At 43.9% G+C, this 24,640-nt stretch overlaps 1 protein-coding gene across 5 annotated transcripts; it reads right to left on the minus strand.

Annotated features, from left to right (window-relative positions):
* Positions 1-920: 920 nt before the first annotated feature.
* Positions 921-24,631, minus strand: LDAF1 (lipid droplet assembly factor 1). 5 transcript variants are annotated; one of them, XM_042970963.1, is made up of 5 exons: positions 23,684-23,791; positions 21,710-21,909; positions 13,877-14,045; positions 11,750-11,888; positions 921-2,742 (listed from the first exon to the last, which is right to left on the minus strand). In XM_042970963.1, exons 2-5 carry the CDS (start codon positions 21,803-21,805, stop codon positions 2,697-2,699), a joined length of 450 nt encoding a protein of 149 aa, XP_042826897.1. In that variant the 5' UTR covers positions 21,806-21,909; positions 23,684-23,791; the 3' UTR covers positions 921-2,696. The 5 variants fall into 5 exon arrangements, with proteins under 5 accessions (XP_042826897.1, XP_007084173.1, XP_015393845.1 ...); XM_007084111.2 differs by lacking the exons at positions 921-2,742; positions 23,684-23,791 and adding exons at positions 4,955-6,680; positions 24,502-24,631; XM_015538359.2 differs by lacking the exons at positions 921-2,742; positions 23,684-23,791 and adding exons at positions 4,955-6,680; positions 24,502-24,631 and having other exon boundaries at positions 21,710-21,928.
* Positions 24,632-24,640: the final 9 nt, after the last annotated feature.

Consider the following 24,640-nt stretch of genomic DNA (forward strand, 5'->3'; position numbering starts at 1 on the left):
TACCTTGTTACCCAAGCTGTGTGGTCTGTGCAAGGCTTCCCCTGGGAGCTGGTAAGCAACGCATAAACTCAGGTCCTGCTCCAGACCTAAGGATTCAGAATCTGCCCTGTAGCAGGACTCCTTAGTTACGAATGCACATTAACAATGCACATTAATGGATGCAAGTTAACATGTGGTGTGTGAGTCAAAAGCTTCTTCCAGTTAGCGCTACTCCCTGCTGGCCCAGCTTCATATTGCCTGAACGTGAGCTCCCTCTTCTGGCTCAGAAATTAAGCGCTTTCTTTAGAAAACACTTCTGATCCATTTGTTTTTTTTTTTTAAGGGTTTCAAATGGGGCTTGAAGCTCCAGCACCTAAACAGGGGCATAAGGGCTGTTTTTTTTTTAAGGGTTTCAAATGCGGCTTGAAGCTAGCTCCAGCACCTAAACAGGGGCATAGCATATGTATAGGACCTTGAGTCTCCTCCCGCGTTTTGGAAACTTGAACAATGCCTACAGCCAGCCTTGTCATTTCTGCTTTTTTTGGTAATATTTATTTATTTATTTATTTATTTATTTTAATTTTTTTTTAACGTTTTATTTATTTTTGAGACAGGGAGAGACAGAGCATGAACAGGGGAGGGTCAGAGAGAGGGAGACACAGAATCTGAAACAGGCTCCAGGCTCTGAGCTGTCAGCACAGAGCCCGACACGGGGCTTGAACTCATGGACCGCGAGATCATGACCTGAGCCAAAGTCGGACGCTTAACCGACTGACCCACCCAGGCGCCCCAATTTTTATTTATTTTTGAGACAGAAAGAGAGAAAGGCAGACAGAGAGAGGGAGACCCAGAATCCAAAGCATGCTTCAGGCTCCCAGCTGTCAGCACAGAGCCCAACACAGGGCTCGAACCCACGAACTGTGAGATCATGACCTGAGCTGAAGTTGGAGCTTAACCGACTGAGCCACCCAGGTGCCCCATGTCATTTCTGCTTTAACAACAAAGCAGGGAGAGATGAACAGTGCCTGACCTAGCAGGCTGGTGATGGGCTAGTCACCAGCCAGCCCTGAGACCTCTGGCAAACTGTTGGCCCAGTTTCCTCTTCTGCCAGCTGATGAATATGGCATGAAGTTGGAACAGACTGACCTTGCAAAACTGATGTGAGAGGTCAAAAATAGTAATCGATGTGAAAGGTCTTTGAAAACCTGAAATGTCTGTTTCACAAACATGAAGGTGTTTTCCTGATGCCATTATGTAACTGGCTGCTCTAGCACAGACCTGGCCAACTCCAGTCTCTGATCCCAGATGAACTGTGCCTTGCTTGGCCTAATGCTCTTAATTCTCATTATTTGTCTACATCAAGATTTCTCAACCTTGGCACCAACATTTGGGCCCAGATAATCTTTTTGTAAGGAGGTGTCATATGCACTGTAGGATGGTTAGCAGCGTCCCTGGCCTCAACCCACCAGATGCCAGCCTCACCCCCTCTTCCAAACACACACACAGTCATGACAATCAAAAATGCCTCCAGATGCTGCCAGACGGGAACAGGCTATAGATCCAGACTTCTTGATCTTTGTAGTCAATGGAAAATGTTGTTCAGGGGCTTCTATGTATAAGGTTATAGGCTACCCAAAGTGAATAGACAGACTTTGTTTCCATCCCCAGAGCACTGGTGGAGAGGAGGCACGTAAGCAGGGTGGGAGGAAGGACAAATGCAAGAGAATAGCACCAAACAAGAGACAATTTCGTTGAGCAAGGGTATAATTGTTCCACTGTGTTGTAGCACTTTTATAATCTAGAGATCACTTGCCTCCACCTCCCAAAGATTCTGGGTGGGTAGCATTCTCACTACAGACTGAGGAAGTCAACACACAGAGAGGTTGTCACTTGTTCACCATGCCTGGTCCACAAGGGCTGTACATATAAAGACAGTGCACACAGCAAGACATGACTTCAATTTAAGCTGGACTATGGAAGGTGGAAATGTTTCAAAAAGGGAGGTCTGGAAAGGGGATGCCCAACACCAGTGATTTTCAACTTTTCTGCCACACACATGATGGATAGTATCCACCCTAACGACACACCCAAGAGGCACACCAAATTTGTATGTAATCCCTACCCCCTTCCTTTCCTTCAGGAAGGCAAAGAAAGCACTTTAATAATTCGTAATTGTCACAGCTCTTACCAATCACTCAGTGTGTGTGTGTGTGTGTGTGCACGCACGTGCGTGCACGCATAATTTAATCACTCAGGATATGTGTATGCATGCACGCACAGGGGTTCTGGGGGATGCCATGGCATAGGTAAGGTTACTCTCAAATTCTACGTCCTCTCTCTAGCTCCACCTTTTCTCTCCTGCTCAAGGAAGCACAGCAGAACCTCATGAAAGTACCGTTAGTCATTCTCAACCTTCTTGGGACAACTCACACCTGATCTGCCTTTGCCAGAATGCCGCAACTTCTGGGCTCAATCTCCCTTTTTTTTCTCTCTTTTCCAACTTCTATTTAAATTCTAGTTAGTTAACATACAGTGCAATATCGGTTGCAGGAGTAGAATTCAGGGATTCATCACTTACCTATGACACCCTGTTCTACACGGAGCAGACTGCAGAAGCTGCACACAAGTGGTAGTTGAAATGGTTACTTCAATGGGGACAATTTTAGGGGAAGCCAATCACTCACATTCCGTTTCATGAAACCGGCGATCTCTGGAGTTCAGTGACACGGCAGCAAAGGATGTGGGTACGGTCGCAGACGGCATCTATTAGGGCATGGGTCCAAATTTCAGAAGGCCTCAAAGGCAGGTTGGAGGAGTGGATATTGAACAGTACACGGGTTACACAGGTGGGTTTTGTAGTCAGGCAGACTGGGCTTGAATCCCACTTGTTTCTGTGTGCCCTTAAAACAGTTTAACCACTCAGTCTTTTGGCTTCTTCATCTCTAAAATGGGTGGTAGTGAGGATGGACTGAAAACGTGTATTGATTTGTAGAGGTTTCAAGATTGCACCCAACATGTGGCAAAAACAAACAGAGACATACTTATAAATTAACATTCTGGCTGTATAAAGTCACAGCTTTCATGCTCTGAGGGCAAATTACCTTTCCAAATGAGCCACACATTGAACTATATCTAAAAAGCAGGCACCTTTTGAATAATGGGTGAGTCCTAACATTCCTCCAAGCTTGGCTAACAATAGGCCTCTTACACGTTCCTGTTGCACTGTTTTAAATGATGGTGCACTGTGCATTTTGACAACCGTGCCTTATGGGCCCGTTCTATGGCAGGCACTCTGCTAGGTTCTGTACGTTATTTTACTTTGTTTGATTGGCAAAGGCCTTGGGCTCCAGGCAATATTATGGGGAGCCTGAATTGCAAAGCTATGATTAGATGCCACGTTTCTTGGCAGAATTATTGAGTCAGTTCTGCTCTAAACCTTAGTTTCATTTCTAAACTCCAGAGGCTGATGCATACAAAAAATGAGAAGCCAGCAGGGGCAGCTTGTGATGGGTCTCACTCAAGTGTAGTGGGAAAGCACCTTGTACTTGCAGAGTTTGAAGTAAGGATGTTTATATAATCGGAAATGTGTTTTAAAATGATCTCTTGGCTACTCCTAAGAGACTATCTCATAAGATGTCTGTGTAAAGCTCTCAGCACTGAAAATACTCCCAAACATTATATCCTCAGCCCAGACCTACACTCTAAGCCAACAGTCTACTTGATTCATCCTATTGGTGTTAAAGGCATATCTGACTTAATATAAGCAAAGCAGATTTTGAATATTCACCCAGTCCCCACCTCAGAAAAATAGTGTCTTTGTCTACCCACCAGCTCAAGTTAAAAAAATTTAGGTGCCATCCTTATGCCCCCCTTTCCTTCATCACCCACATGCAATCTACCACCAGATGCGGCTCTCCAAGGGAGGGAGGTCTCCATTACCTCCATCCCAGTGTGGTGCCACAACCATCCTCTGCTCTGGGCCTCTGGAGACCTAAATGGCTTTCAGCTCCCAACCCACTGCCTATAGAGTGATCTTTTAACATCCAAGTCTATGTCCCTCTAAACTTTATGGTCTTCCCTTTACTCATTGGTGTAAATTTCTTACTATATGGACCACTGCACGATGGACTCCTATCTCTTTCATCTACCCTTTGCTTACCAGGCCCAGCCACACTGACATTTCGATTTTTCCAGTCTCTGGGCCTTTGTGTCCCTGTGCCTTCTGCTGGGAACACGCAGCCCCAGCTCATGGCATGGCAGTAACTTCTCATTCTTTGGTTCAGAGAAGAAATCCCTGCTTGCTGTGACTAAACTGGCCTCCCACAGTTATCTATCACCCTTTACTTTCTTTGATATGCTTGTCACAATCTAATACTTTGTCTGCTTGTTGTAGCAGGTAGACTCTAAGGTAGAGCCCATGATCCCAACCTGTGGTACACATGCCTTTGTGCGATCCCATCCTTTCAAGTGTGGTTGGGACCTGTGATTGCTTCTAACCCACAGAATACAGTGAAAGTGACAAGATGTACGTGATTATGCTACATAAGAATGTAATGTCTGCCTTGCTAAGAGACTCTCTCTCTCAGTGGCTTTGAAGACGCAAGCTGCCAGGTGTGAAGTTCCATATAGATTGCAGGGAACTGGATGCTGCCAGTGACCATGTGGGCTTGGATGTGGATCCTTCCCCAGGTGAGCCTCAAATGAGAACCTAGCCCTGGCAACACTGTGTTTGTAGTCTTTCAAAGGACCCAGCTGAACCAGGACTCCTAACACACTGAAAATGTGAGTTAACATATGCTCTTTTAAGTCTATAGTTTGTGGTAAACTGCTATACAGCAACATTTAATACACTTGTTAAACAACTCCTGTGTTAGAAAGTGAACTTCAGGACTGGGGACCTTTTCATTTTTCCATTACTGAAGCCTCAGAACCCAGCTGGGTAGATACCATAGACAGAAAATAGCAGACCCTTGCATGAAGAAAAGAAACATTTAATAAATACCAACTGTTAATACTGGCAAGAAAGGGCACCTCTTGTTCTCAAGTAGAGGTAAAACCACCTTTAGGGACAGGATTGACAGTCAAGGGATTCAGAAGTTTCCAGATGAAGGCCTTTATGCCCTATCACAAGTAGCAGGCTTATTATTTTAGTTTGTCTGCCCAGTAAATATTTCCTCTCCTTCTCATATTCCTTTGGGAGTATGCACACCATCGTATGTGAAACCAGTGGACCTGACCTAAACCATCCCTGGTTCCCATGAACCTATGTCCCAGCCCTGCCCTATCAGCAGAGTCTAACATCCTGGCCACTGTGATTGGTTCAGGGTTGCTCACATGACCCAAGTCTGTCCAATCAGAGCCAAGCCCAGAACATCTGCTTGTACTGTTGGAAAAGAGCAGCTTTCTTACCAGTGCAGAGTGCTGACTGTAAGGTTGATGTAAAGCCAGAGTTGCCGGGACCCCAGGTAAGGAGGGCCTGACTGGAAAAGGAGCTCACAAGGAGGAAAGTAGGGCTGAGGGATGAAGGGAGAGAGATGCCTCAAAGCACCACTGGATCCGGCAGTACCTGAAAATCTAACCCCTGGCTTTTTAGTTGAGTGAAATGAACTTCCCCCTTCTGCGCCCCACTTTTTAAAGCCACTTTGGGTGGAGTGTCTATCACAAACCCTATTACCTGGGATCTGACATGAAATCAACAGAGAAGGAATAAGCAGGTATGATGTCTTGGGGGTGAAATAAAGAGTTAAGAAGCTCGTCTAGATAAATATTTAATAAAATGCCACAGCAGACCACTGAAGTAGAAATCCCATGGGATTTTAAAAGTTTGTGTAATCCTTTAGCATTGCCATAGGACTTTTTACAGATGTGGCTTAACAAGTTCCTTAAAACAATACAAAAGTGTCAAGTGCAAGTATTTTAGAAATTAACAGCACTTAACAGTACTCAACGTGGGAACTAAGCCTTTAGACTTTTTCAAAAGTGCCCTTGGCCATAAAGTTAACTTTGGACTGTATTTTCCAGCTTTGTCTGAGAGGCCATAATTACCAAATTTTGCTAGTTTTTCTGATACAAAGCTAATAAGGCAGAAGAATTTGTTCTGTTTTCTATCACTTTTGCCACCTCGTTTCAAGGAAGTGAAGAAATAAACAGCTTCCTCATTTCAGAAAGAAAGAAAAAAAGAAAGGAAGCAAGGAAGGAAGGGGAGGGAGGGAAGGAAGATAGAAGAAAAAAAAAGAAACCATAGTTGCTCCAGTTGGGCCCTTGGACACAAGATTGGAGTCTTTGGGGTCAAGCTGCTGGCTGTAAGGAGTGGGGCCAAAGTCAAGACCGCACACTGGAGAGGAGTGAAAGGTGGGAGGAGCTGCCAAGCCACTGCAATTTTCAGCTAATTCTCACGTGAGGGTGGGTCAGCCAACAGAACCACAGGGACTCAAGAGCAACTGATCACCAAGTGGCCTCAAGTTGCCCCCGCAGGATCCTACAAATAAGAGAAAAGGCTAGAGGACACATACAGGGAGTGTTTGACCACCCAGCCCCCTTCTGAGTCAATCCTAAGGGTTGAGTATGATCCACAGACTTCGAGAAGTGCTTGCAAAAAGCTCTGGCTCCGCTCAGCCGATCATTCCTGGTAGAGCCCCTCTAAGTCTGCGGACTTCATAGCAAGCTGACAGTCGCCACCGGAGTTTTGTTGTGTTAACAGTCTGTTTGGTAACAAGAGGAAATGGTTAGCCCTACGGCCTCTTTATTTATTTTTTATTTTTTGAAATGTTTATTTTTGAGAGAGAGAGACAGAGCATGAGTAGGGCAGGGGCAGAGAGAGAGAGAGAGACACAGAATGTAAAGCAGGCTCCAGGCTCTGAGCTGTCAGCACAGAGCCCGACGCGGGACTAAAACTCACCAACAGTGAGATCATGACCTGAGCTGAAATTGGATGCTTTAACCGACTAAACCACCCAGCCACCCCATGTTTATTTATTTTTTAATGCTTATTTATTTTTGAGAAAGGAAGAGAGAGATAGAACATGAGTGGGGGAGGGGCAGAGACAGAGGGAGACAGAAAATCTGAAGCAAGTTCCAGGCTCTGAGCTGTCAGCACAGAGCCCCATGTGGGACTCAAACTCAGAAACTGTGAGATCATGACCTGAGCTGAAGTTGGATGCTTAACTGACTAGACCACTTGCCACCCCATGTTTATTTATTTATTTATTTATTTATTTTTTTAATTTAATTTTATTTTTTTAACGTTTATTTATTTTTGAGACAGAGAGAGACAGAGCATGAACGGGGGAGGGGCAGAGAGAGAGGGAGACACAGAATTGGAAGCAGGCTTCAGGCTCTGAGCCATCAGCCCAGAGCCCAACGCGGGGCTCGAACTCATGGACTGTGAGATGGTGACCTGAGCTGAAGTCGGACGCTCAACCGACTGAGCCACCCAGGCGCCCCTGTTTATTTGTTTTTTAATGCTTATTTATTTTTGTGAGAGACAGAGAGAAAGAGAGAGAAAGAGAAAGAGAGAGAAAGAGAAAGAGAGAGAGAGAGAGAAAACGTGGGTGGGGGAGGGGCAGAGAGAGAGGGAGGCACAGAATCTGAAGCAGGCTCCAGGCTCTGAGCTGTCAGCACAGAGCCTGATGCGGGGCTTGAACCTATGACCCATGGGATCATGACCTGAGCCAAAGTCAGAGGCTTAACCAACTGAGCTACCCAGGCATAGGGCCTCTTTAAAGAGCTTTAATGCTGAGCATGCACAAAACTGAATACAGGACTTTCTTTGTTGGTTTGTTTTTAGCTGCTTCTTGAAACACCAGATTTGAGGCTTTACCATTTACAGATGGAAATTGAGGGCACAAGAGGTTAAAATAACTGAGTTAGGGGTAGGGATTATGGCCCTTCCTCCTATTCTAATTTGGACACTGCATTTTCTCAGTGTATTGTTCACATTCTCGCAATAATCCAGTGATTGTTGGAGTAGCCCTATTTTACCAGTGAAAGAAAACTGAGAACAGAGAAGTTAAGCAGCCTGTTCAAGATCACACAGCTAAAAAATGGCAGAGCTGGGATTGAGACCCATATCTTCTGATTCCAATTATTCCGCTGTTTCTTGACATCTTCAACAGAAGAGAGGTAGGGGGCAAAAAGGAAGACAAATAGGTCTTTTTTAGCCCCTGTGATGGCAAGTTTCTGAGGGGAGTGAGAGTGGAGATAGCATTATCGATATTAAGTGCATCTATAGGTTATCTTTGAATTTCAAATACCTTTGCCAACATGGACACCCCAGTGCAGAAAACTGTGGCATACACCAGAGTTTGGCTGACCAACACAGCTGAGAAAACAGCACTCCATCTCACAGCCTCCTTGCCAGCTTAGAACAGCCAACTGACACAATTCTAGCCAAGGAAGTCAGCTTGGGCAGGATGGGGAGAGGTCCTAGGAAAAACTGCACTTACTTGATAAAAATGGTCAGACTCAAGTGGTGAGGGAGGTCTCATTTTTTTTTTCTCCCTTCATCCTGCCTTGAATGTTCTTGGTGTAGCCAGAGCCACAACAGCTTTCTTGTGGCCATGAGGTCACAAACCAATGGGCTAAGCATGGCAACACCAAAAGACATAAGGTGGCTGGTATGTAGATGACACCATGCAGTTAATCCATTTTCTTAAGGACATCTTACAGTTTTATTCCCTTTTTTCTTTTTCAAAAATTTTAGCTGCATATTATCTTTTGTTTTAAGGTCAAGATCCCATTTGCATCATGGAATAAAGTGAACAGTTCCTCTTTCCTCCCCCCTATGCTTTGGAACATTCAGTAAGAGGTTTCTTGAGTTTAAGAATTCACTAGTGCAAGGGTTTTCAGGTGACAACTATTTTCATAGTAATATAATATGCTCAATGCCTTTGTTGCTCTCATTCTCCACAAAGGAACAGTGGAGTGTTTTTTTTAAGCTTATTTTTGAGAAAGAGAGAGAAAGCATAAGTGGGGAAGAGGCAGAAAGAAAGGGAGACAGAGGATCCAAAGGGGGCTCTGTGCTGACAGCAGAGAGCTCGATGCAGGGCTTGAACTCACAAACCGCGAGATCATGATCTGAGCCTAAATCAGAAGCTTGACTGACTGAGCCACTCAAGTGCCCCAACAGTGGAGTTTTCACAGTATATGTGGAACATCTGCATGACTCCATGAACCAATATTCTCCAAATGAGCAATGCATGAAGTTAAAAAACACGCACCATAGAAGATCTAATAAAAGTGCAAGACAGACCAGTAGATTTTAATATAATGAACTACAAAAAGTCACATTTCAGTTAACCTTTGAGAAACTACCACGTATTGAGTTTTCGTGTACTATCAAAGAACATCCACAGTCATCTGAAAAAGCTTTTCCTCTCTTTGTCAGTCACACATTTGTGAGGCGGGGTCTGCAAAACCCAGCTGACCTCTATTAAGGAGACCTTAAAGATCTTTGTAACATGTAAAACAATGCCACTTACTCATTTCATTTTGTAACGGGAAAATGTTACTTATAAAGATGTTATTTACATCAACTGGTAAAACTGCTCTTTTTAAAGGAATAAACATTTTTTGAATTTGTTAATTTCTACTGCAGTAATTATTGGTACATTTAAACCACATGAACAAAAACTTGGGGAGATTCAGTAGTTTTAAGAAGGTAAAATGGGTCATTTTAAGAAGGTAAAAAGCTTGAGAACCACTGCCCTAATGAAAACAATCAGTCCAGGGGTCTTGGTTGGGAGGAGAAGAGGGCTGTAAGGAGAAAAAGGAGAAATCTTGGGTATCTTTTTTTGTTTGTTTGTTTTTGAGAGAGAGAGAGACAGAGTGAGAGCAGAGGAGGAGTAGAGAGAGGGGGGCACAGAATCCAAAGCAAGCTCCAGGCTCCGAGCTGTCAGCACAGAGCCTGACATGGGGCTCGAACCCACAACACTGAGATCATGACCTGGGCCAAAGTTGGATGCTCAACTGACTGAGCCACCCAGGCGTCCCTCTTGGATATCTTTTTACTCTCTTTGTTGACAAGTAGGTGGTATTCAGGTTTTGCTACTTCCTGCGGTATAGCAGAGCAGGGTTCAGAGGTGGGGAGAAATTTTGGCTCAGAAACATCAGCTTTAATAAGCCAAATTTTGGCTAATATTTTTCCTTTTATCTCCTTTGAGACTGATAGTCATCAAAACAATTTAGAGAAGCTGAATGTAACTCCAGGGACATCAACCAGGCAAGCCTATGACAACTACCCCTGAGGTATTTTAAATTATACCTACTTCACATTTTATTTTCCAACATGAGTAACAAGAGGATAACACTTTGGTAAGAAGTTCAAGGGCTAGTCTATAGAAAAATAAAATTCAGGATGTAGGTTCTTTTAGGGCAAGGGTTGGCAAATCCCTTGGGCCTTGCCCAAGGGGTTGGGCATCCCTTGCTGCCTGTTTTTGTAAATAAAGTTTTATTGGAACACAGCCATGCTCAATTGTTTTCTTATTGCCTACATTGTTTTTTGGCTACAACAGCACAGGTGAGGAGTTACGACAGAGACCACATGGTCTGCAAAGCCTAAAATAAAGTATTATCATCTGGCCCCTTACAGACATTGTTTGCTGACTCCTGTTTTGGAGTCACTTTGGAATCTTGGTTAAAAAGCTTCAGAGTTAAGTGATTTGTATTTAAGTCCCTTCTCTGCCACACTTTGCTTTGGGACTTGGCTTCATTTAGTTGTCATAGACTGGAGCTAGTACCTGCCTCACAGGGTGGTTGTGAGGATTATATGAACTAAGGCCTGGAAAGCGCATAACAGAGTCCCAGGCACAGAGCAAGTGCTTGATGGGTAGCTGCTGTCATCAATTAAGCAAGAGCTTAAATGAAGCATAATGGACAGCCCACTTGGGACTTAGATTCTAAATTCATCAAGGAGAATGGATAGAAATCAAGTATTAAAAAAAAAATCATCTCTAGGGGCTCCTGGGTGGCTCAGTCAGTTAAGCGTCTGACTCTTGATTTCAGCTCAGGTCATGATCTCATGGTTATGGGATCAAGCCCTGCACAGTACAGAGCCTGCTTGGGATTCTCTCTCTCCCTTTCTGCCCCTTCTGTGCTCTCACACACTCTCTCTCAAAATAAATTTAAAAAACATTAAAAAAAAATCTCTGAAAATCCCTTAGGAGGGCAGTCCATTATAGACAAACATACTGTCTTACACTAATCTCAGTATGTCTGGTTTTCCCTCTAGCATTTAAATACATCACTGTTCCTTCAGTGAAGGCCCAGATGAAGTGTAGCTGGCATTTAGGAGCCATAATGTAGGAACATAATCCATGTAATCAAACACAAGATAACACACTCAGTATGGTGAGATACACACACACACACACACACACACACACACACACAGTCTGAAGAGCAAAGGGAATGAAGACAGACTTTGGGAACAGCAGATTTGTGGCCCCCTGCATCATCCTGAGGTACATGCATGCTGAGTATTTCCGGTTGCCCCCCGCAAAAACCCTTAATTTGAATTTTTGTAAATTTAATGGTATCTTTTAAAAGGAATCAGTAACAATTACTTCAGAGTTGCCATGACAACAAAATGAGTAATTGTGTGTGGTGGTTGTTTGAAACTCCATTGTAAATTCCCATGTGATGTCTGATGTATATGGAAACCTATAAGGAACACCTGCCTCTCACCATTTTACTAACCAAATAGGGTTAAGGTATTATTTGTGAAAATCCCCCAAATGGTAAAGATTAAATTATTGCACTGACATGTATTTACCTGGGAGAAAACCAGTAGTTGACAAGGCTGGAGACCATCACGTAGGACACCATGATTGTCCCTGACATGACGAGTGACACAAAGCTCAAGCCACAGAGGACACAAAGCAGTGAGAGGCCACCCACAGAGATGACCAGTCCTAGAAGAAAGCATAGTTAGGAGAAGCATTCAGCTAAAACAGATTGAAAGCTACCAGACCCAAGGCCACTGTGCTTATGACAGTTAACTCAGACTTTTTAAGTGAGATTTCCCATAAAGATCCAGGTTTCCAGCATCACTTTATAAGAAGGTAATCTAGGGGCACCTGGGTGGCTCAGTAGGTTTAGTGTCCGACTTCGGCTCAGGTCATGATCTCACAGTTTGTGAGTTTGAGCCCCGGGTCGGGCTCTGTGCTAACAGTTGAGAGCCTAGAGACTGCTTCGGATTCCGTGTCTCCCTCTCTTTCTCTGCCCCTCACCTGCTTGCTCGCTCGCTCTTTCTCTCTCTTTCTCTCAAAAGTAAATAAAACATTAAAAAAAGATTAAAAAAAAAAAGGAGGTAGTCTAACCACCCAAGTGGGCATCACTGCAAGGCAAATACCCTTTTCCTTGCCTTGGGAGTGGTCAAATAACTCAGGACTCCATCCTCATGGCTACAGTGATATAATTTCAGGGACGGACCTTGCAAAGGAAGGAAATCAGACAATATAAATGGATGTGCTGCCTTTTTACAAAGATTTGCAAAATCCTGGATCCGTGTTTTTCCAAGTGTGGCCAACAACCACTATATCAGAATCAGATGCATCAGGAAGGCTTGTAAAATTTCGGATTTTTGGACCCTACTCCAGAACTACTAACGATCTCTGGATGAAGCCTAGAAGTCTGTATCTTCAAAAACACAAGTAAGACTTAAACACACTCAAGTTCCAGACTACTGTTCTAAAGGCTTTATATATGCTGTTCCTCCTGTTTAGAAAGTCTTTACTTCCCCAAAGGAAACAAGAGTTGTTACAGATCTGTAAATCCTGTCCTCTGTTAAACTTTGCATGATACACCAAAATGCAGTGGTTCTCTTCCCCTCCTTAAATTTACTTTTGCTACAGTACTCATTCATTCCTCCACTCATTCATTCATCCGTCTCTCTATCCGTCAATATTTAGTGAACAGCTACTCTGCCAGGCTGTATTTTGCTCTTCTGCCTATGATGCTCACTTTCTCCTTTGAATATAAATTGCCTTATCCACAGTTCCCCGGGCAGGGAAACAACTCTGCGTGATCTTAACCCTGGGAAGTCGTAGGATAAATCAGAGGTGATTGCCTGACCCAATGGCAACCACCTCTTTGGCCAGTATTTTGTGATTTGTGATCTGATATGAAAAGGCAAACTGAGCTGGTCAGATCTGCCTTCTCAGTAATTTTATCTTAGCAACAAAAGGAGAAGTTGACAGCTGGCAGTGTGACTTCAGGAGGAAAGGTGGGGAAGAGGAAACATTACTACCTAGCAAGGTACCTGGCATGCAACAGATATTCAGTAACTAGTTGTGAAATAGACTGTTACTATTCATGTAGAAGCTACTAGGTGCCATGGGCTGAGCTAAATACTTTATGGAACTATGAGTTTCAATCCTTACAATAATGCTTTGAGACAGTTATTATATCATCCCCATTCTACATATGAGGAGTTTGAGGTTCAGAGAGGATAAATAACTTGTCCAAAATTGTGTTGGTGGAAGTAGGATTCTTTTAAAAAAAAAAAAATTTTTTTTAACGTTTATTTATTTTTGAGACACAGAGAGAGAGAGCATGAACAGGGGAGGGTCAGAGAAAGAGGGAGACACAGAATCTGAAACAGGCTCCAGGCTCTGAGCTGTCAGCACAGAGCACGACGCGGGGCTTGAACTCACGGACCACGAGATCATGACCTGAGCTGAAGTCGAACGCTTAACCGACTGAGCCACCCAGGCGCCCCTGTGGAGGTAGGATTCTAATGTGGACTCCAGAGTCCATCTTTTAACTACTCTGACAATCTGCCTTGGTCATTCTGATTTTTTCAATGAGAGGAAACTTTGATATCAGTGGCAGGTGCCAAATAAATACTGTGCTCCCATTTGAATCATTTTCCAAGGGGGTGAATAGATGAGCAGGATACCTTCCAGTAAAATGACTCCCACAAGAGCAGCCAGGGAGGTAAGCACCACAAGGAGCAGGAAGAATCCAACAGGAATGGCCGACACAGCAACAAACACCAGCATAGTGAGGGCCAGAAAAGGATGCCTGTCCAGGTACTGACCCACCGGAGACTTCATAAAGGCAACCACCTGCAGGCAAAGGAGAAAGAGCCAGGATTAAACGCTACGTCTGACCCCCAGGTTGATGGACCCACCTGAGCTGCAGGAAGTATATAAGCAAAGGCCATGAAGTTGGATGGCTCATAAGTAATGTAACAAGTCAGCAACACTAACAATTTTCCCAAGACATGAGTCACCCTGGCAACAGCTTAAGGTAGCTATAGGCAGATGGCAGGTTTGAGGGTCATAAGACTTTAAGTCTTATGAAAGTAGGAAAGACCTGGTCATGGCTCTACCGCTTAACACACACCCTCTCAGAAGAGGCCCTCAGCATGTGTACACATGGATGTAAAGTACACACCATTTGTCTCCTACTTCACAGCTGAAGCCACTGAGGCACAGAGAGGTTAAGTCCTAGCTACTTGGCATCACCTGGGAGCTTGTTAAAAATGCAACATCTCAAGCCCTCCCCCAGATCTGCTAAATCAGATGATTTTTTTTAATGTTTATTTTTTAGAGAGAGAGAGAGAGAGAGCGAGAGAGAGAGAATGAGCAGATGAGGGCAGAGAGAGAGGGAGATAGAGGATCCAAAGTGGGTTCTGCGCTGACAGCAGAAAGCCTGATGCAGAGCTTGAACTCAGGAACCGTGAGATCATGACCTGAGGTGAAGCTGGATCCCTAAACGATTGGGCCACCCAGACGCCCCCATACCCCAGATGTTGATTTTTAATGAGATCCCAGGTGACTTGTACGCACATTAAAGTCTGAGAACCAATGGCATTTGCCTAGAGTCACGCGGTTTCCAAGTGGCAAAATCTAGGCATCCAAAGCTGAATCTCTTCATTCTGAATGTCTAATGCGTGCAATGGCTTCACCTTGTTAGGAAAAAATGCTTTTATGTCATCAACTTGGATACCACAGTCAGGACATAGTCCGATGACACCTGCAAGCTTATGCTGTGTTAATAAACAAGCTAACTTCCTTCACTAGGCAAAAGGGTTTTTTTTGGATCTGGCTCAATAGGGAAGGGCCGCTTTAATAGAGAACTGGCCCTAGACAACCCCACAAGGATGGGCTTCGCCCCTCTTCTTAAGCCCCATGCTGTCTCCTCACTACTGACATGTTGGTTCCAGTTCCCTTACAATGTTCCATCAAGAACTTTTCCCCATCAAAACTGGTCCTTCCCAGGTCTCATTCCTCAGTGCCTTACAGGCCAGCAGCTGAAATGAAGAGGAAATTCAAGCTACAGTGATCATGGATGCCACTACACAAAACACATGTACCTCTTAATGACTCCAATAGTGGGGATCTGGAGGCAAGCTAGAAGGCAATAGGGTTTTGCAGTTGAAGTTGATAGTGATCAAAATACAGTGCTCATGCTGCTTAACCAGAAAAGGCTGTTGTTCCAAGAAGCCACTGCCCTTGGTCTTGGGGCTTCAGCACTGCCTCCTTAGAACTCTCCAGGCATGAACAACTTCACTTCCTGTGAGGCCACAAAAATGGCACAATGCCCACTAGCTATACTGCCTCTAGCTCCTCCTGAGAAAAGCTACCAGATTTGGCTATTCAACTTCTCTAGCCAGAGGTGACTATAGTAGGAATGCGAGCTCACATAATCAGAACCCAATGAGATTCTCCTGTTAAGTCAGCTGAAGGTGAGAGAACGGGTCACGGGAGTGGGGCTGGTCCCTGGATCTGTCTTAAGTCCTGATTGTTTCCAGCTGTAGTCCACATATATTCTTATTAACTCCTCCAACCACCCAAGGCATCATCTGACAGACTGAACTGTTCTCTCTGACCCTTATAATCAAGAGACCCAGTAACCACAGTGGGGAGATGAGGCTGGAACACCTGAATGCCAGGCTCATGAGTTTACACCTGGACCATCCAGCACAGTAGCCCCATGTGGCCACTGCAGACTTGAAATATGGCTGATGAACTAGGTTTTTAACTTAGTTTAACTTAAATTTAAAAATGGATATATGCTTCAGTCACAGGAATATTTTTAATTACATTTCAAATAGGTCAGGTAGGTTTCAAATAAATTTTCAAATGTAAATTTCATGAAATCTGAAGAGATCAAGTATTTTCTTTTTTTTTAATGTTTATTTATTTTTGACAGAGAGAGACAGAGCATGAACAGGGGAGGGGCAGAGAGAGAGGAAGACACAGAATCCGAAGCAGGCTCCAGGCTCTGAGCTGTCAGCACAGAGCCTGATGCGGGGCTCGAACTCACAGGGCGTGAGATCATGACCTGAGTCGAAGTCGGACGCTCAACTGACTGAGCCACACAGGCGCCCCGAGATCAAGTATTTTCAATGGATATTTAGTACCTGAATTGAGATGTGCACTAAGTATATTAAAAAATGTAGACTGGGGTGTCTGGGTGGCTCAGTCAGTTGAGTGTCAACTCTTGGTTCCAGCTCAGGTCAGGTCAGGATCTCATGGCTGTGGGATCCAGCCCTGAGTCGGGCTCCACGCTAAGCGTGGAGCCTGCTTGAGATCTCTCCCTCTCCCTCTCCCTCTCCCTCTCCCTCTCCCTCTCCCTCTCCCTCTCCCTCTCCCTCTCCCCCCTCCCCCTCTCCCTCTCCCCCTCCTCCTCTGCCCCCCTTCCTTGCTCACGCTGGCTCTCTCTCTAAAATAAAAAAATAAACCTAAAAAAATGTAGACTATCTCGTCACAATTTTTTATATTATTACATATTGAAATGATATTGTTTTGGATATTTTGGGTTATATAAAATATATTATTGAAAGTAATTTCACATTTCTTTTCATGCTTTTTAATAGGACTACTAGCAAATTTAAAACTCTATACACACATTGCACAGTACTTCCACTGTAAAGCACTTGTTTAAACTTTATCTAGAAAAAAAACAGGAGGCAAACTGCTGGTATTTGAGCAGGACTATGACATCATGAAAGCACTAATTTAAGATATATGAACCTGGCAGTCATGTGCAAAAGGCAATTATGAGAATTCGCCTGAAATCAGGCAAGAGACACTGATGGGCAAATCTAGGCTGATGGCAATATGAAAGTGGAATGACAAAAGAAAAATCAATAGGACTTGGGGACAGTTTGGCCTGGGGATCCAAAAGGAGAAAAGTAGGACTATTCTTCCAGACCCTAAGAGAATCTATTTTTTTCTTAGCCTCTTCTGAGTCTGGGCCCTGTAACCAACAAACAGAATCATTCAGATATGCAGAGAGACCATTTTAAGATGCAGTTAAGCCCAGCAATTGTCTTCCCCTAAGAAGTATGGCGCTACTTAGGCCAGTCTGTCATAGAAGAGGAGGATATGATTCAGTTACACCTAATAATAATAGAGGGGCAGCTGAGTCGGTTGAGCATCCAACTCTTGATTTCAGCTCAAGTCATGATCTCAGGATTGTGGGATCAAGCCCTGCAACAGGGTCCTGCTGAGCCTGCTTAGGATACTCTCTCTCTCCCTCTGCCCCTCTCCCCCACTCACTCTCTCTCTAAAATAAAAAAAGGAAATAAAAAAAATAATAGAGAACATTGATTAAACACTCAGGCACCAAGCACGGTTTTAAGTGCTTTCAATGTATTTCCTCATTTATTTTCCCCTAAGACACTCACAGGCAGGTAAGGAGGAACTTTATTTAAATCCAGGGAATTGGAACATAGCAATTAACTTCTCATTCTCATGGCAATAGAGGAATACAATGGGAGGATGGAAAGTGGGACAGCTTATTATTCAGTAACATGAACTGCAATTTTCCATCCCTATCCTGGAAGCAGGCACATGTCATCCAACCTGGATTTTACAGGGAGGGTGCTGTGCTGAAGAACTCAGGAATGCCAGGCTGGGACAGACTAGCACTGTTATGTGCCAGGCTCTGTGCCACAGCTTTTCTAAACAGCTTCTGAGATCACCTCACAACAAACCAATGAGCCTAGCATTGCTTATTTTAGAGAAGAGGTGATGGAGATTCAAAGACCCTAAGCGACTTGCCCAAGGTCAAAGGAAATTTATTTTAAACTGCACACAATTTATTTTAAACCTGCCTGAGTATGGCAGGTTCCAAAGTAAGGGTGATGTGGCCAGTATTTAAGGACATGAAGGCTCCATATGGAACTGTTTAGGAGACAGGCCAATTCCCTGGTGTCAGAATGCAAAAGACAATCAGTGTCCCTTGCTACCAGAGAGAAGGAGGACAAAGGCATCGGATTATTTTAAACCACTGGTAAAGTGCTGGTATCCAAAATCTATAAAGAACTCACCAAACTCCACACCTGAAAACCAAATAATCCAGTGAAAAAATGGGCAGAAAACATGAATAGACACTTCTCTAAAGAAGACATCCCGATGGCCAACAGGCACATGAAAAGATGCTCAACGTCACTCCTCATCAGGGAAATACAAATCAAAACCACACTCAGATATCACCTCACGCCAGTCAGAGTGGCCAAAATGAACAAATCAGGAGACTATAGATGCTGGAGAGGATGTGGAGAAACGGGAACCCTCTTGCACTGTTGGTGGGAATGCAAACTGGTGCAGCCGCTCTGGAAAACAGTGTGGAGATTCCTCCAAAAATTAAAAATAGATCTACCCTATAACCCAGCAATAGCACTGCTAGGAATTTACCCAAGGGATACAGGAGTGCTGATGCATAGGGGCACTTGTACCCCAATGTTTACAGCAGCACTTTCAACAATAGCCAAATGATGGAAAGAGCCTAAAAGTCCATTAACTGATGAATGGATAAAGAAATTGTGGTTTATATACACAATGGAATACTACTTGGCAATGAGAAAGAATGAAATATGGCCTTTTGTAGCAATGTGGATGGAACTGGAGAGTGTTATGCTAAGTGAAATAGGTCATACAGAGAAAGACAGGTACCACATGTTTTCACTCATATGTGAGATCTTGAGAAACTTAACAGAAGACCAAGGGGGAGGGGAAGGAAAAAATAAAGTTAGAGAGGGAGGGAGCCAAACCATAAGAGACTCTTAAAAACTGAGAATAAACTGAGGGTTGATGGGGGTGGGAGGGAGGGGAAAGTGGGTGATGGGCATTGAGGAGGGCACCTGTTGGGATGAGCACTGGGTGTTGTATGGAAACCAATTTGACAATAAATTTCATATTAAAAATTAATAAATAAATAAAACCAGTGGTAAAGACAACTCCAAGATGCTGGGTAACAGTTTCTCCCAGACCGCGGTCCCTGGGTGCCCACTGGTACGTAATTCAGAGGTTAGTTCAAAAACATCCCTCGTGGGCCAGCATGGGAGCAAAACTAGTTAGTCATAGGTAATCCACAAGTGAAAATGCCATCAGGGGGCATCTGCCCAGCCCATGTTCCTTCTCTCTTCCCACCTCTCTGAACACCGTCCCTTCCCACAATAGGGGTAGGCCCCTGGAGCCATGTTTCTCTCCACGAAATGAGAAGCCCCTGCCCAGCTGTCACCCACCTGGCCACAGGTGACTTGGTCAAGCCTGATCCTAGGAATCAGACATTCCCAGAGAAGGCTCCTAAAGGGCTTCAGGGAGGGAGATATAGGGAGTTGAAGGTACCAGCCTGGGGAGTCACACTGGCGCATGTGAATGGAAGAGTCAAGAAAGCCAGGCTGTAGAGAGAGGAGAATGAAGGTGATGCACAAGGAAAAACGGTAACTGGAAGCAACATGAGCAACATGGCCCAAGAGAAGGTGTTGAGAGTTACCTCTAACCCCTGTTAGAGTTACCTCTAACCCCTGGCAGTGACCTGTCAGATCCTGATTCACTTCCCACCCTTGGCTTCTAAGATAGCCTCCCATTTCCAAAGTCCCAGCATGCCTCACTACTCGTTTGCTTAAGCTATTTTGAGCAGGTTTCTGACTCTCTCAGCCTAAGACAACAAAGACTTGACATTCCAGAGGCTTCCTAGAAGAAATGATGGGAGTTGTTTCACAAATACTCTGTGTAGAAGCCAATCTATTCTTTTCTGGAATTTAAAGGGCTGATTAACTCTGAGGAAAGGCTAAAACTTATTTGGGAGAAATAAATCATCTAAATATGCTCCAAACAAGTAGATGTTTCTGTAAATTATGCTTATGTCAATCTGATGGAAGGTTCTGTAATACCTTTTCTTACATTTTTGTTTTTTGTTGGTAATTTCACCATTCAAAATGGCAGAAATACTGTCTAGTGTTCTTAAGTGTAAGAAGGCTGTGATGTGCCTTAAGAGAAAATACTTTGTTCAGGCAAGATTTCTAGTGCTATTGGCCATGAGTTTAATGTTAACGAATGAACAATATATATATAAGTAACCTTCAAACAAAAATACACATGCAATAGTTTATGTATTTATCAATCAATGAGTATGTTGTGATCATACATTTGCCAGAGCCTAATCCTGTAGTTCCCCTGGAGAAATTGCGAATTCATTGTTTGAGGTGACCTCATAGAACTTAACTAACACATTTAATGAGAATCAAATGCACATGGAGATGAGCACAAGGACCTTTCCTACTAAGCTAACTTTTAGTAACAAGAGTCTCATCCTGCTGACTAGAAAGCTGCTTGGCCAATTTAAAAATAGCTTGGTAAATCCACCAAGAGGGCCAGAGGCATTTTGGGATGAGTCCAGGAAAGATCGCTAGAGTATATTGCTCTAGACTGCAAAGTGGTAGCTCTTCAAATAGACCCTAGGGGAATTGTACTGTCTAATACAAAAAACAGATCACAAACTAGTTCATTTCATTACATATATGTATGTACCTTATGGGTATACTGCATGGGAAAAAAAAAAGTCTGGAGGGAAATACAACACAATGTTAATATTATCTCTGAGAGCTGTTATTTTTTTTTCCTGACAAAATGCTGAGTGACACATAGAAGAAGGCAAGAAAGATAAAAATTCAAGAAAGCAGAATACACCATCTCAAGTCCCATTGCCATTGAATGGGTACTGAACATCTGAAAAGTGGCTAATTCAAATGGAGATGTGCCATTAAGTGTAAAATACACACTGGAGTTTGAAGACTTACTACAAAATAATGTAGAAAGTTTCAATGACTTTTTTCATTAATAATTTTTTATAATGATTACATATTGAAATATTTAGATATATTAGACTAAATACATCAAAATTAATTTCACCTACTTTTTACTTTTTAAATGTGGCTACTAGAAAATTGTAAATTACATATGTGGCTCCTATCATACATTCTATTGGACACTGGGTTTCTAGTGGAAAACTGGACTCAAATCTTAAAGTAGGCTTTAGCCCCTCAGTCTCAGGATAACAGGGCAAAATTAACAACAAAACAAAACAGGAAGGTATCTGTGGCAAAGACTGAGAGCTACCCTCTATATCTAAAGAACTGCATTTACCCCTAGGGGAGACCTGCAACTAAATTTTGGTCTATGAGATATAATTGGAAGTGCTGCCTGTGTGTGACTTCTAGGAAGGCCCTTTAAATTAGAAGTGGCTTGCAAGTCTTTCTCCCCTTCCCTCCTCCATCCCATAGCCTGAAATGTGAATACAGTGGCTGATACTTTAGCAGCCATCTTGGACAATGAGTTTGAAGATCACAATTTAGGCATGTCAGAGTGGTGAATTAGAAAGATTCCTGACCTACTCCAAATTTCTTCTACCTCAGAGAGAAATAACCTTCTATGCTGTTTAAGCTGGTGTTATTTTGGGATTTTTCCATTACATATCCTGATTGGAAACTGACCTTTGAGTTATTCTGGATAGACTCAATCAGCAAAGACAGCTTCCTCTGCAGTTCCTGCAAGTCCTTTGAGGTACTTGGGAGGTCTTCTTTTGCCATCCTGAAACCCACTTCAGTCTCTTTACGGGTTAATTCTTCTATCTGTAAGCTGTCCAGGGCAGGGTGCAGTCGAATCTCTCATGTCACCCTGTCTCTTGCTGTCACTGGTGAAACAAGAAATAACTTAAACCATTAGTAGTATTCACCTAGCCAGTTCAACAAAAGCTTCTACTATCCTCACGCATTGATGGTAGGTGTGCAGGTGGAGGGTAGCTTGGCCGTATGTATCAAAATTTCTAAGTGCACACACCTTCTTCCAACAATTCATTTTCCAGAATCTGAAGGAGATAATCAAATAGGTATATCAAAACATACAAAAAGGATGTGCAGTGCAATCGTATTTATAGTATGTAATAAGCAGCAAAACATTGGAAAGAAGCTAACTGTAAGAAATTGGTTAAATAATGACAAATTCATAAAATGGAGTATTCGTTACTTGTTAAAATGATAATGTGGAGGGGTGCCTGGGTGGTTTAGTCGGTTAAATGTGTGAATCTTGCTTTTGGCTCAGGTCATGGTCTCACAATTTGTGAGATCCATTCCTGCATCTGGCTCTGTATTGTCAGCACAAAGCCTGCTTGGGATTCTCTCTCCCTCTCTCCCTACCCCTCTCCACCCCCTTCAAAATAAACAAATAAGCATTTTAAATAATGATAATATGGACATTTAGTGATATGAAAATACATCCATGGTAATAAGTAAAAAAAAAAATTACAAGATATCCCATACTGTTACATAAACCTTAGTATTTTACGTCTATATTCCATAGTAAAATAAAAGACCTAGAAGGATATGTATCATATAATACCAAAATATTAATGATATTATCTCTGGGGGCTTACGTTTATTTTTTTTAGCCTGACAAACTGCTGCAAAGAAAGGTGAAAGGTGAAACACTATTTTAAGTCCCATTGCCTTTTTCCCCCCAGAAAGCTTTTCTTAAGCAATGATGGTGGTCAATTTCTTTATTCACTACCCACATTAACAGGTTGGCTCCCAATTACACAGCATCATAAATCATTCTCTATTTACTTGTAAATCTCCTAACACGAGGTGCCTCAAGGGGAAACCTAGCTACAATATACTCCCTGACTCAACAGCCTTTAATTTCCAGGACTGTCCTAATCACATATAACTTATAAAACCAATTTGTTCAATTAGATATCTATTTTTTAACCCTTACTGGATTTTCATACAAAAAACATACTGTTCTTATTTTGTATTTTCCGAAACTGTAGGGCTGAACACAATTTCTTCCTTACAAATGACCTCTTGCTACTGATAGTAAAAAAGCCTCAACGATCCTGTCACAGTGGCCAAAATTAACTGAGTGATGCCCACATTTGTTTACCATATTGACTATACCACATGGTAATTATGTGAGTTAAGGGGGGAGGGGTTACTTACTAATACCACTAGGGCCTAGAATGAAAATTAAAGTCCATATTAATTACCCCAGCTAGAGTGCTTCTGCTACAACCCCGTTTGTGAAACAGGAACGCTTTGCACAGTAAAGGACTAACCCCTCTACAGCCATATTCTGTCTTTGAAGCTGCTACTCGCACAGATTTTGGATTTGGGATGTTCCCAGGACTCAGCTCCCCTAATCTCATCTCTGCAGCGGGCAGAAACAAGCCCAGCTCCCCTTACTGGTCTCCAGAGGCCTTAGGGAACCCAAGGGCTACCCAGACCGGTTAGGGAAGTCCGATGGGAACCAGCGTGGGTAGAAGGCCGTGGGCCATTGCGGTGAAATACATCCACCGGCTTCCAATCCCCAGACTGCCTAATCACTCACTCTACGGAGGGGTCTCCCCAGGCACTTAGAAGTTTCCAAACCGAAGGCGGCAATCTCTTAACCCTGCTCAGCCCATAAATTACCTGCCTTCTCCGCCTTCCCGGCTGACCAAAGAGATCACTAACCAACCTTCCCGTCCCCCTCCCCCAGCCATGGCTCTTCCACTCCCGCCCCTCCCGGGGCTAACGGCCACCCGGAGCGTTCCAGCTAGAAGGGAAAAGGGGCGCATCTCTTTTTGGGGAAAAGGAATGCGGGGCGCCTCGGGCCTACCCAGGCCGCTTCACCCATCAGCTTCCAAGTCTCTCAGCCTTCGAAGCCGCGAGGGGGAGGAGGCGCCCTGCTTCTAGGGATCCATGGGCATTGGGGGAAGCGGCAGGGATGCAGGTGGAGAGGGTGGTCCGCCTACGAGAGAGCACGGAAGCTGAGAAAGGGAAGTTCAGGGGCGAGTGGAGTACTCTTGTCATTAATTTGGGGGAAAAGAATACACCTTTGTTACTTGGAGCTCCCCTCTCTGCAGTGACAAGGGAGAGGGTCCCTCGGTAGAGAGGAGGGACCCCTTGAGAAGGAGGGCGCCCATTTTCATTAATCCTGCGGAAAGGGTTTAGAGACTCCCCAGCCAGGTTTCCCCAAGGGGCAGGGTCTCGGGGGTGGGATGGGACTGGCAAGCCTGTTATCAAATCTAGTGGTGGATGTGAGGGTATGTGTGCACTCCGAGCCCGTTTTAAGGCTTCGAAGGGGTAAGACGTCCCTTTTCACTACACAGCGGACAGGGGACCACACCGCAAGGCACCCACTGCCTTCTCATTTGCCCTTCCCCGCGAGGGGGTCTAGCCAGACCAGGCATGCTGTATCCTACCACCCAAGCTTCGAGCTCTCACCAAGGCTCGGCGGCTACACTTACCGGTGTCTGCGACCGGAGCTGAGGGAGATGGGAAGAGAGGGAAAGGTAAAGGAGGAGGAGGAAGGAAGGTTCTTCGGCACTGGCGGGAGCTGCAGCCGACTTCCTGCCCAGTCCCGGCCTGCCACCGCCCTGCGCCGCG

Source organism: Panthera tigris, chromosome E3 (genome assembly GCF_018350195.1).
Source record: "Panthera tigris isolate Pti1 chromosome E3, P.tigris_Pti1_mat1.1, whole genome shotgun sequence".
NCBI lineage: Eukaryota > Metazoa > Chordata > Mammalia > Carnivora > Felidae > Panthera > Panthera tigris.

Bases quoted from the DNA above. Each gene is read 5' to 3' on its own strand.
- LDAF1 (XM_007084111.2), bottom strand. From the start codon at position 21,805: ATGGCAAAAGAAGACCTCCCAAGTACCTCAAAGGACTTGCAGGAACTG. The intron at 14,046-21,709 runs GTCAGTTTCCAA...CTTTGCCTGCAG, and splicing joins CTATCCAGAATAACTCAAAG to GTGGTTGCCTTTATGAAGTC. The intron at 11,889-13,876 runs GTATCCTGCTCA...GCTTTCTTCTAG, and splicing joins GGGAGTCATTTTACTGGAAG to GACTGGTCATCTCTGTGGGT.